The 13,492-nt window shown below is 39.2% G+C and overlaps 1 protein-coding gene across 1 annotated transcript in view; it reads right to left on the bottom strand.

Annotated features, from left to right (window-relative positions):
* LOC121874134 (galactosylgalactosylxylosylprotein 3-beta-glucuronosyltransferase P-like) overlaps nucleotides 1-13,492 on the bottom strand; it is a 36,282-nt gene that overhangs the window by 3,389 nt on the left and 19,401 nt on the right. The window contains exons 4-6 of the mRNA XM_042378096.1: nucleotides 5,548-5,689; nucleotides 2,580-2,734; nucleotides 2,126-2,302 (exon numbers count right to left, since the gene is read on the bottom strand). Coding sequence (XP_042234030.1) covers nucleotides 2,126-2,302; nucleotides 2,580-2,734; nucleotides 5,548-5,689 — 474 coding nt within the window. The remainder of the gene's footprint in view (nucleotides 1-2,125; nucleotides 2,303-2,579; nucleotides 2,735-5,547; nucleotides 5,690-13,492) is intronic.

The raw sequence follows: 13,492 nt of genomic DNA on the forward strand, positions 1-13,492 counted from the left end.
AAGCTTCCAGGATTGATTCTAATTCTCAATTGTCATTTAGCATGACCCATAATCATCATGTTATTGCACAATTATTATATTTCAATAAGTAAATGAACTGAGGACTGTAGATCAGTGGGGATTCAGTCTTTGCATTTAAATTATTTGGGCGTGTTCTCTGATATGAATCACCATTTTACAGTCATTTTCCATGCTTGCATGCTCTAGTAAGTTGTAAGAGCCTTGGAACTCAGTGAGAAATTTAACATAAAAGTTGCTAGAGAATATGCCTTGTAACCTGCTCAGTTTTGTTATTGTAGCTATAGAGAAGTTGTGTGTCATATGGTTGGATAGGGTTGATGGCCTTTAGGTCTTACTGATTCAAACATCAGGAATTCGGTACAATACTGTATTCTTCTGACTATTGAAGTAAGAGAGAAAGAAAAAGAACTGCTTTCAGTATAATTTGATTCTGAGGATGTACAGTACAGTGCAGTACAGTACTGAGAGTGAGTATAAAGTAGAATTCTCATTGCTGATTCAAGCGAGTGTAGATAGTGCAAATATGTCATTTTGCAACTTTCGGTGCTTCTTTGCTACGGTAAAGGCGTTTATTTTAGATGCACGGAATAGCTAACGCGTTGGCTATTCTGTCTGCGCAGACGCTTCTGCTATTCTGTCTGCGCAGACGCTTCTGCTGAGTTCTGCGCATAACACCTTGAGGGGGAAAGGGAAATACCTTGAACAGGCGTCAGCATGTGTAGCGCCTGCATATCTAACAACCAATCAGCAAGTTTTTCCAGTAGGTAAATTTGCAGACCATGGCCGCTTATGGAGAATATTTTGATTAATATTGAATAGTTGGGGGCATGTAAGCAATAAAAAAACTGTGATATAATAATAAAAATAATTCTATATACTGTAGTATATTGGATAGGACCTAAAACAAAGCGTATGGTGTGAAAGAATTGAAAAGGATCGCACCTAGTTAACACCTGATTTGGCTCCGCCTTTTTATAAGTGGGTGTTGTCTGATTTCATTAGCCGTTGGTGACTTTGGTGTAACAATATTGATAATTACTAAAATATGAATGAAACTTTAATAACATTACTCATAAGATACTTTAAGTAAGGATGAACAAGTTGATTACAGTTCTGTAAGTGCAAATATTATGACTTAAATTAATCTGATATTCGTCATATTTTATGTATAAATATGCGAACACCTAGCCTTGCGAGACAACATACGTAGTGTGGTTTCAGAGTCCAGGAGAAATTACCTATGCAACCGGCCCAATTTTTTGTATTATATTCTTATTTATTGTTGACTGATTGACTTTTTTTTCCTTTTTATTTTTCTTTCCAAATTTGTCTATATATTTTCTTCACTGTTTCTTTCTGTATTGTGTCCAAATAACAGTTCTCCTAATTTTATTGTTTTCTGAAGACTGTGTTGTACAACAGTTATTCACAAGACTCGGTACTGCCGTATTTTTTAATGGCAGTCCGGGAAAGTTAACGTGATAGTTATTCCATGCATCTACAAAAAACGCTTTAAGTAAAAATGAAAATTAATATTTTTTCATAATTTTGTTAAATATGCATTTTTTGTCTTATTGTAAGAAAAAATCAAAGAAAAAATTACTGACTTTGTCACAGCTAGGACTATGTGAATTCAATTCATTAGCCAGAAGCTGAAGGGTTAAATGCTGAAGACAATACTGTACTGTTGTGACTTTGAATAATTAATTTCAATATGAAGGCTCAGAAGTGCCTATACATGTACTGTACTGTACTGAACACGTATACTACAACAGGCTGATGTAACTGAATAAATTACAATAATGAGTATTATGATAACTGAGTTAATAGTATACTGTGCAGTACAATATGGGGCTAATGTGTGAGATGGTGCCTCTAAGAAGGGCCCTGTCCACTTAGTGCAGTATTAATAACAGAGGAGGAAAAATGGCCCATAACTCAAAACAAAACATTTGCATAAGAAATGGTTATCATCAGGAATTTGTGTTTTTTATATTTATATTTATCCAAAATGGTGTTCCTAATATGATAATGTGGAAAGCTATGTTTGGCAAGTTTCTGTATTCATGAAATAATGATTGAAAGAGAATTTTTGCTTCCATACCTGTAACAGATAACTGACACTAAAAGCAAAGCATGCCATATCAACAGGGAATTTTCTGGAATTTATGGATCCATCATACCAGCCAACGAATTTTCCATTTTTCAACACGGGTGTTGAAATGCCTGTATGTGTCACTAAACCAACAGGCCACATTGACACACCCTTTGTATATCGCATCTGTTTGAAGAAAATATATATAATAAACAGGACATGCAAGTACGAGTAAAATACAGTACAGTACAGTACACATGCATACTCAAATGAGGAGGTCACAATTTGCATTCTTGCTGTAAATACATGAATTCATATTTTGTCACTTAACACCTTTATTGTATCTGTATCTGAATCAACAAATTTGTTTAACTACCGTACTGTACTGTACATTTATCACAAGCATCATACAACGAACTAACCTTTATTCACAGTACAGAAAGTTTTCAAAGGAAAGACAAACCTCTTCGAACACCCTAATGTCATAGGTGTTGTCATCATCGGCAAAGTAAACAACCCCTGTTTTAGCGTGTGTCCTCACCCACTGAAGACCTGCATTACGGTTAGCCACGCCCCTGGGTTTAACACGGAGCTTCTTGTACTCATTTGGCATTGGAGCTGTTGAAAGTGGGGCAAATGGATTGGACAGCTTAAAAATTTTGGAATGGAAAGTCTTGGAATTCAGGTACAGTAGCGAGTAAAAAGTGATTTCCCCCTATGTCACTCCATTACTCTGGTGAATTAAAAGATACAATGATTGGCCTACTGTGTATCTAACTTTAACTGGAACAATTCAATGACAATGAGCATTACATTCTGAGTCTAAACCTAAATGTTATTGTTTGTAGTATTGCTTGTGTTTTGTTACTGCTGGTTTAGTGATGGTTTGTTTAAATTTCTAATAACTATGGTAATATTTCTTGGAGAATTGTGTGGTTTAGCTGCAAAAGATATCTTAAATAGTTTGTACCCAAAAATGAAATCCAGATTTGTAAAAACTACATTGACAAGTTAAAAAATGTGTTACGTCTAAATGAAATTGTTGTCAGTACTGTCCAGTATTGTACTTGTAAGTGCAAAAAAATAATACTTTGCAGTGCAAAAAAATAATACTTTGCAGATATGTTTAGACTTTCCTTCGTATAAGACCGTCTTAAATAAAAAAGATACTACCTGTGTTAGGGTGTAACAGTTGCCTCAACTTTGTCGTACAATGCTGTTCAAAATTTTGGTGTTGCATATTGACATAAAAAATATCCAAAAGGCAATATTTTGAAGATTCATGCATATTTGAGTGAGCACCAGCAATTTGAAAAATAGCGATTTTGCTTATACGGCATATGCGCCTATAGTATATTAGATTACACAACCATCATAAGGGATATTAACACAAATCATTTGCCTGTCTTAATTAAAAGCTGTTATCACTAACACAAAAAAGTTAATCATTCTTATTCTCTCATGGTACATTAAGGGGTTTTATCATATATTCACAAGGTATTATTTCTCTAGAGCAAGAAACCATGATTTCTGTTCGGAAACAGATGATCGTTTGCGCTGATTAGGAACGCGGGGTCTGTCATTTTCAACTACTTGAAGGACTTCTTGAAAGCGCTCCTCATCCCTGGCAACATTAAGAAAGTCATGGCAAAGTTTTACACTACGCTCTGCAGCCTCATTGACGACCTGAAGCTTGTCCACAACCCGTTTCATGTTCAGGTAGTCGTCATGATCCGCCCATTCACTGGTTGGATTGTGGAGAAACTGATAGGGCATGCCTAAAATGGTGAAGAACCGGCTTGAGTCAGGCCCAATTAGGTCCACCAGGGCAGTGCCACTTTCTGGGACAGGGGGAAGATATGGCTTTCCATAGCCTCCATGATTGAGCCCCACTCTCTTAGTAACTTCAGTGCCTTCATGGCAAAGAAGGGCTTTCCTCATCTTCTCTTTTGTCCTTTCTTGTACTTGGGACGAGAACAAAGCCAGTGGGGCCAACTCCTCAGTTAGGTACCAAGTGTGTCTACCAAGTGCCACACGTGCTTTGTCAACTATTGTGGCTTCAGATGGGGCAAATTCAACCAAGGTTTCGACCAAATTCAAGTCATTCAGTGGCGCACTTGCTGGAACGGGGCAATCAATCCACCATGGGACATAAACAGCGACTGTGAACACAGCAAACTGTTCTAACTTGCTGGTTTGACTTTTAGTCACAACCTCGGCTTTGGGAAACCGCTCTTTGATCTGGCCTGACAAAAGAACAATCTTGAGGGTATAGAGTATTTTAGCCATCCACCTTGCTTTGTGAAGTGCGCCGGGGTAGACCATCGTGAAGTTCACTTGCTCGGATCCTTTAGTTACAAGCAGCAGACAAAGCTCTACCAGCTCCTTGTAGTCGCCACGTGTAAATGGTTGGGCTAGAGATTCACGGAAGAAGTCAGCCATCTCCTGCTGGCGCTCCTCAAACACTCCAGGCATTGCGGGGTAGTAGTATTTCTTTTTTTCATTGTACGCCAGTTGAGAGAAATGGGTCTTGAACCTAGAAATGCAATTATTGGGATTATTGTATTTCGTACTAATCTATAATATTGTTTTAGGGGTGTTAAGATTGATATGATCGATCATTTGCTTGGTGTTAGTATATCTTATAAGTCTAATAAAAGAAATATCACTAAATTTGTTCATTAGATAATAATATTCCTTGTTATTTTGTAAAGCCGACGGTGCTAGCTCAAACATGCACCGATCTCCAAGAAAATTTACAGGGGTGTTTCCTAGATAAATATACAACACTATAACTTTGAACAGCATTGTAGGACCATGTTTTGATTTTTGGAGGGCAAAGGTCACACCCTAACCTGTATAGAAGTTTTATGAACTCTGGCCACCTCTAGTTGGGTGGCCATTAGGTCAGTAAGGAAGAAAGAATTTACCAAGGTTGACAGAAAAAAGGTTAAAACTTGTAATTAGGATACAGTACCTGCACTGAATAGGAACTTTGTCAGATAAGAAATAAGAAGTAGGAATTTATAGCTTAGAAATATAAACCAGTGATATGATAAAGGAAAGGATGACCTAGGTGAAGGACAGCAACTCACAATTTGTATTTTATTTGCTAAGAAAACTCAATCTTGTAAGTTGATTTATTAAAACATTCTGACCCTTAGGCTTACAGCCAACAAAACCTCATTTATCAGGCTCATCATAAAAAAACTATCGTTCTTCAAGCTTATCGCAAGAAAACACTGCCTTCCAGGCATATTTACCAAGAAAATTATGTTCTTCAAGCTTTACTGCCAAGAAAACAAAGCATTTCAGGTTCTATTGTAAAGAAAATTTTGCCCTTTGGGATCAATGTTAAAAATCCATTCCCTAATCTTTACCTTATTTATCTAATGGCCCCCACTAGAGCAAGATAGGAAGTAAGAACTTACTGAGAAGGTAGGTGTGAGGAATGCCAATATAGGAGAGGTAATCAACAACTTGTTTATTTTCGGTATGTGTGTCATCGGCAACAATCCAATGAAGATTTCGGACAAGCATCAGAGTTTGGGCTAAGCGTGTTAACTCTGCCATCTGAAGTTAAAATGTGGCTGTTACTTTGAGTCATCCATTGTCAGAAACTTGTTTAAAACAGTGCCTTTTATAGCTGATCCTGTTTGAAATCTGATATGAACTGTCTATTCTGGTGATTCATTAAATAGGCTAATAATAGCAAGTGCCTGTTCCGATGATCCACTAACATTAGGCACATACAGTAGTACTATACTTACCTGTATAAAAAGAAAATTTAACTGATCCATTCAAAACTCTGACATACTTGTATACTGTTCAGTATAATTATTGCCTGTTATAGTAAACCATATCAGCATCTGACAAAAATGTGAATATTTAACTGATCCATCTTAGAATCTGACATAAAATGTGTTTTTTCTTGTGAACTGCTACATTCATAATCTGGTGTTAAAAATAAACAGCTGTTTTAAAAATTTATATTACTAAGATTGCTTACTGGTAAATCTCAATGAGATTAGCATATGTATTTTAATGTTAAGTTTTGAAATTTTTACTTGGAACTGACACCCACTACATCACTAATGTCAATTGCACTATTAACTCTCCTCCTTTAGTTGATAATCTTTCTTCCCTTTCTGTTCGCCGCAATGTTGCTTCACTCTCTTTTACAGGTATTGTACTTTTAACAGGCAATGTTCAGTGGATTTGGCATCCTGTGTACCGCTGGCAAGGCCCTGGACTCTTAACACTCTTCTTTCCTACGGTGCCCACCGTTTCTCTGTGGATGTCGGTCACACTAGAATAACCCATTATAGTACATCCTTCTTTCCTCACACAGTCAAACTGTGGAATGTATTTCCATACTCATACAATCTGTCTCACTTCAAAAAACTGGTTTTCTGGCATCTTCCTGGTGTAGATTAATATAATATTTTTCTTTTCTATTTTTAATTTCTTTTTACCCTTATTTTTTCGCCACCTAGGCCCAGTTGTGGGTCGATGACCAGTGCCCGGGCGGGCATACTGGTGCCTGCACTTCGGCACCTCAGCTCCCCTGAGAGATTGGAGCACCTGAACTTGCCTAGCTTATACTACAGACGGGCAAGGGGTGAACCTAATTGAAGTGTGTAAGCATCTCAAGGGGCCCTAGTCAGTCGAGTGTCCTTACTTGGAGCTGGCAGACGCTCGTCCCACAAGGGGTCACAGCTAAAGATTGAAGAAGCCGCAAGTCCAGAAAACTGTGAGGGCAAACTTTTTCGGAGTGAGAGTTGTGACGGCACCGAGTGTGAGCTCTTTCAAGACAAGATTTGACCAACACTGGAGCAGGTTCAGGTACATTCAGGAGCAGGTGCATGCCCAGTACTTGCCAACAGTGCGTAACAGAGATGTGACCAATTGCCCAAGCGGCTAATGAGTCGATCATTTGGTTAAGAGGATAAAAGAAAAGGAAAAGTAATCAGAGACTTGACCGATCGCCCAAGCGGCTAACGAGGCGATCAGTGGTGAAGAGGATAAAAGTAAAAGTAAAAGGGTTATTCCCCGTAAACAAGAAAAAAAAATGCTCTGCATTGCAACAACATCTTCACCGAACATCATAGGACCATTCATTGCCTTACAACATGGGTGGATCAATCAAAACCCTGAGTCACGAGAAATTTACACTAGGATCGAGTTCGTGCCTCTTATTCCAGCAACATCTCAAAGAGTCAAAGTAGCACAGTAACTATGCTTTCTACTGTAGCGTACTGTATGTTGCCAGTTGTCAAGTTTCTCTTCGTTTGTTTATTATCTCTATTGATAGGCTCACATACATACATGCATGTAGATCTCACAATGCGTTTTCTGTATATATATTATATGTACAGTGCTGTGCTAGGGAGTTGCTGTGTGGTGAGGAGCTTGCTGAGAGGTCCTGTTGGGTGAGGAGCTTGTTGAGAGAGCTTGTTGGTGAGGAGCTTGTTGGTAGGACTTGCTGGTTCTGGAGAGTAGAGTAGAATGATCTCCACGGTTCAAGTTTAGAAGCTCCAAAAGTTGTTGGTAGCGAAAGGTAGAGCGGGGAAGATGACAGAGGTAGGAGCAGGAGGTTAGGAAGGGAATTGTAGTGGGAGAGATAGTGCCGTGGCCTTACACGACTGCGTTTATTTGGTTAGCGCATAGCGCACGTATCTGGTTTTGTCTGTGTTGGGTATGTGATCCTCGGGTCACCACTCCTCCGGATTGTGTTAGTTCAAGTTTAGAAGCTCCAACAACTTTCCGTGAATACGATTTCGCAAACTTTCGATTTACAAGAGGTACCTACTTTACTGCTAGGTGAACAGGGAGCAAGGGGGCTAGGAAGAGTGTCCAAACAACTTCCGCTTGCCCGGGAATCGAACCCGTGACATCTTTCTTGCGAGGCAAGAGCGGTACCGCTTCTACCACAAGCACCCCTTCTCTCCATATGATGATGATAATGAAGTTAAGTGGCAAATGACTTTGCACTGGGAAAGGAGAGAAGAGAGAGAAGTAAAGCATAGAAACGGGAAGAAAAGTGGGAGGGGTAGATAACAGGTGGGCTGTCCACCTAGCGGAGATGAGTTGAAATGTTGGGGTGGTGGCTGCACGCAGCACACGCCCGCCCGCTCAAGGAAGGAAGGTGGAGGGGAGGAAAGCTAAGCTAGCTAGGTATTCATTATTGTAATGGGTGTTAATTTATGTTTGTTCGATGGTGGTGTTATTTGTTCACATATATATGTGTAAAGTGGGTCTTGTTCTACTATGTCAGCATGGAGGCTCTTGGGCCACCAGCTGTGCGTTTTAGTAGTTCCTTCTTCTTTTAACTGGGAGAATAATGGGTCCTCCATCTCTTCAAGTTTGCTCCACATTCTCTGTGCTTGGCTGTGTGTACGTATGTTCAGTGGTTCGATATTGTATAATTCGTGAAGTTCTTGTATTTTGGTGGTGTATGGCGGGAGTTGCTCTGATGCTCTACGGATAGCTTTGTTTTGTGCTGATTGAAGTTTAAGTTGGCTGGATTTGCTGATCGTGTTGAGTGATATTGGTGGATACTCTAGGTGAGGGCGGACAAGTGCTTTGTATAGATGTAGTTGAATTTTGGTGTCCATTTTGCTGAATATTCGTAGTTTCGTGAGCTGTGATTGGGCAGTCTGTTTGCGTTGTTTTACGTGTTTTGCTATGCCTGTTCTTGTTATTGTGAGTCCCAGAATTTTGCCTTCGTTGGAGTATTGTATAGGTACGTTGTTGACTGTGATTGGTGCAGGGTTTATTTTGGCAATGTGTATTATCATTAGTTTCTGTGTATTGGTTTGAATTTTCCACTTTTTTTTCATATTCGTTGATTTGCTCGATGGCGTGGGCTGTTTTCCGTGCCATCATCTGTTTGCCCTTGCCTGGATGTCGGATGATTTGGGTGACGTCATCAGCATAAGCTACGTATTCTCCGTGTTTAGGAGGTGGCATGTCCGCCGTATATATTGTGTAGAGTGTGGGCGAGAGGTTACTTCCCTGTGGTACTCCGCTGTATAATTTGATGCTTGGGCCTATGTGGTTACTTATGATAATTTTGGCCTCTCTATTGTCGAGGAAGTTACAAAGAAAGGAAGTAAAGTTGTTGGGAAGTTCTTGGGTGGTAATTTTGTATATGAGCCCTAGGTGCCAGACCTTGTCGAATGCTTTTGCTACGTCCCTTAATACTACGTTACATTGCTCCTTGTTGTGCATTGCGTTTGCTATGTGTGGGCTTTCTGTAGACAGGTAGACAGTTTCATACACTTTTTATCGAATCACCTGGAGTCTACCAAAATGTCAATTTTTTCTGCTATGTTCTTAAGATGTCTGCGTATTTGTGACTCTGAATTTATTGATGATGAATTGAAACACATTCGTTCCATTGCACAAAAATTTGGGTACCCTTCTGTGTTTGTTGATAGTTGTTTTATAAGGGCTAAAAAATCCTTTCATTCCTCTCAAACCAGGCAAATTCCTACACTTAAGAATATTTTGACTCTGCCCTATCGGAATGAATTTGTCCCGTTAGTTCGGTTCCTCAAGCTACTAAATATTAATGTTGTTTTCAAGTATGACTCAACCATTACCAATATGTTAATAAGAAATAGCCCAAGTTTGAATGTAAATGGAAGTGTTTATTGTATTCCATGTAGCAAATGTAATTGTAATTATGTAGGACAGACAGGAAAAACACTGCAGCTCAGAATCAAACAACATAAGTACAATATCAGAACAGCATCTGAAAGCAGTGCCCTGTTCGTTCATGTTAGGAATAATAATCATCCCATTGCTTGGGAAAAAAGCTTAGAAGTATTCAAATCATCTTGTGTCACAGAAAGACTTCTGGTTGAAGCTAGTTTGATTAAGGAATTAAAATCAATAAACATTAGTGATGGTCAGTTCAAAACTGATAATATGTTACATAAATTTATTTGTCAGTGGCCCAAGGTTAAAAATGCTTTGAAAACCTTTGATCTAGATGTAGGATAGTTATTTAGTGGGTCCCTTATTTTTGACCTGACCTGACTAGTCACGTCGCCCCCTTCTCTTAAGCTCCTCTACGTGTGTGTTGGTGTGGGGATTAGTGGATGACATCATTATGACCTGACCTCATGTTTAATAAGGTCACCCTGTATATTTAAGCCTCTCTCTGTCCATGTAATCCAGTTGCCTCTGAAGATGTCTTGAATAAAGACGAAAGCTAAGGTGCTCCGTTGTTTCCCTTTTCCCGTGTGATTTTATCAAGATTTATCTTATCCACGTTTTCATTGTGGATCTACATGATATATATATATATATATATATATATATATATATATATATATATATATATATATATATATATATATATATATATTTATATATATATATATATATATATATATATATATATATATTTATATATATATATATATATATATATATATATATTTATATATAATATTCAGAAATTTCAGTGTAATTTCAAACGCCGCGCCATTGGCGATGCTGAGTTCAAGGTCGTCTGAGGGAAGACCGCGCTCCCCGCACGTAGCGAGAGGTTGTGGAACTAGGCCTATACGATATTAAATGTAATTTACCGAGTTAATAGGGACGCGAATCATGAAATTAAATATCAGTTATTAAATTGAAAATAATTATAGATCGTTTCCCAGTCTGAAAATGTTCTGTACGTCCTAATAAGCTGTTAATCGTCTGGTAAATAAGTCACTCCTGGAAAGCGTGAACCAGTGAGCAAGGTGGCCGGGAGCTGTGAGAGAGGTCAAGGACCACCTCTGTGCTGTACCCAGGAGAGACGGATCGCGTGACCTGGTTCCTTCGTTTATTTAACATCAGTATTAACAAGTAAGTTTTATTCAATCTCAGACAAAGCTTGATAGGGCTGTAGGAACAAACGGTGATGTGAGACAATAGCTAACAGCCCGGGTTTTTCAGGGTTCTGTAGACCCCACGCGGTATGATAACGTCCACTGGCGGTATGAGACACGAGTGGTGAAGCGAGCTGTATGACCGTCCACTGACCTGGGTTTGAGCCACCTGTTGAGTATGGTGAGAGTTGGAGTGAACCCAGCTGTCTAGGTGCCCAACTAACGACGTGACGATCGTTTGGGGTCATCAACTCTCCTCTACCTCGACTCACAATACCACATATCTTCAAGCAGCTTAGTGAAAACCTTTTACTAATGGGAAGCTAAAGCTTCTCTCAACTGTACAAGGTCTGAGTGGCTCACTCCCTTTCGTTTCATGGATGTACTGGGGGCAAAGTGAAGCCAGCTGAGTGATACAGGGTCACACACTGGGACCAAGAGTCCAGTGGAACTTAGAGGTACATTTCCAAGGTTGAGAAAGGCTGGTTTGGGCCTTAAACTACGGGTGCCTGTTGGTTGTGCCTTAAAAAAACTACGGAGTGCAGGTGGAATCTATGTGTTAGGTTAGGAAGCATGGTTCACGGGTATTGGTGGACTCAGTAATTTCTTAATAATAGTGATAATATTTTTGTGTGTACTTAATACTATTTTTTCAGTTACTAATGTATGCTGTGTGCATTTAATATTTCCTTATAATTTCAACCTCAGGTATAACCCTTGTTCCCCAGAGTAGTGTTTAAGTTAGGTTAGGAGGTGTGTATCTGTTGGGGTAATATAATTTTGCTGAGTGCCCTGAAGGCCTACCCAGGGTGGAGTTAATAAGTTCTATTTTGTATACCATTTTCTCAGTGCTGGATATCATTTTGTTGAGTGCCCTTAAGGCCTATTCATTGTAGAGTTATTGATTTCCTATTTTTTTATAAAATCTTCTCAGTGATTGATATTATTTTGTTGAAAGCCCTTAAGGCCTGTTTCATGTGTGCAAGCAACATTTCTTAATACTTTAAATTTATTGTTGTCTAATGAGGCATTGTCTGAATTTCTAATATTTTCAATATCATGTATAACCTTTATTCCCCAGAGTAGTGTTTTAAGTTCAGGTTAAGAGGTGCGAATATTGGTGTACCATTATTTGATTGTGTCTGTAGTGTTGGAGGGAATATAAGTAACTAAATTTTACAGTGTGTTTCATTCATCCCAGTCACAGACGCTATCCTTCCACGTGTCACGGACAATTCATTTTGTTTAGTAAATTTAAGTGTTCTTGTGCTGGTTCGGGATTTCTCTCAAAGGGGCGCTTCCACTGCAATTACCATCTAATAATCTTTAATAAACCCCAAGTCTAGTGAGAAATTAAAGTCCAGTAATTCCGACCGGTTACATATATATATATATATATATGCAAGTAAATCGCTGTGGGTGCGTGTGGTCCAGGTATATGCTGATAACCGCAAGGAAAGGGGTGAGTACAGACTAAGGAGAAGTACACAACAAGGTATATAGATGGCCTGTGCATGGCAGCTCCTGTCGAGAGTTACTACCACTCTCTATCATCCATGAATATATCCAGCCTCCTTTTGAAACTTTCCAGCGTTCCAGCACCTGCTACGAAGTTGCTAAGCTTGTTCCACTCGTCCACCACCCTATTTGTAAACCAGTTCCTTCCTATCTCCCTCCTAAACCTAAACTTATCCAACTTAAATCCGTTGTTCCGAGTCCTATCCTGCTCGGATATTATAAGAGCTTTATCTATATCATCTTTATTGATTCCTTTCACCCACTTGAATACCTCTATCATATCTCCCCGCACTCTTCGTCTTTCTAGGGAATGCAAGTTAAGTTTCTTTAACCTATCCTGACATGGAAGGTTTCTAAGTCCCGGAATCATTTTCGTCATTCTTTGCTGCACCGACTCTAGTGAATTGATATCCATTCTATAATAAGGGCACCAGAACTGAACCGCAATATCGAGGTGCGGTCTGACTAGCGCAAGATATAGTTGCAATAAGACCTCTGCACTCTTATTACTTACACTTCTAGATATAAAACCCAATACTCTGTTTGCCTTATTTTGAACATTAACTCACTGTTTTCTAGGCCGTAGGTCTGGGCTTACAAGTACCCCCAGGTCTCTTTCACAAGTCGACTTCTCTAGGTTGATGTTGTTAAAGCTGTATACATTGACAGTATTTGTTCTTCCAATATTAAGTATGCTGCACTTGCTGGTGTTGAATTTCATTTGCCATTTTTCAGACCACCCCTGCAGTTTATTTAGATCCTCCTGTAATTCATTTGCATCCTGCCGTGAAGTAATCTGCCGCCCTATTTTGGTGTCATCCGCAAACTTGCTTATGTCACTGCTGATCCTTGTATCTAGATCGTTTATGTAGTTTATGAGCAAGAGTGGGCCTAGTACTGACCCCTGGGGAACCCCACTGGCTTACACGACCCCACTCAGATTTAACACCATCTACGTTGACCCTCTGCG

This window comes from Homarus americanus, unplaced genomic scaffold, assembly GCF_018991925.1.
Source record: "Homarus americanus isolate GMGI-L3 unplaced genomic scaffold, GMGI_Hamer_2.0 scaffold49667, whole genome shotgun sequence".
Taxonomy (NCBI): Eukaryota; Metazoa; Arthropoda; class Malacostraca; order Decapoda; family Nephropidae; genus Homarus; species Homarus americanus.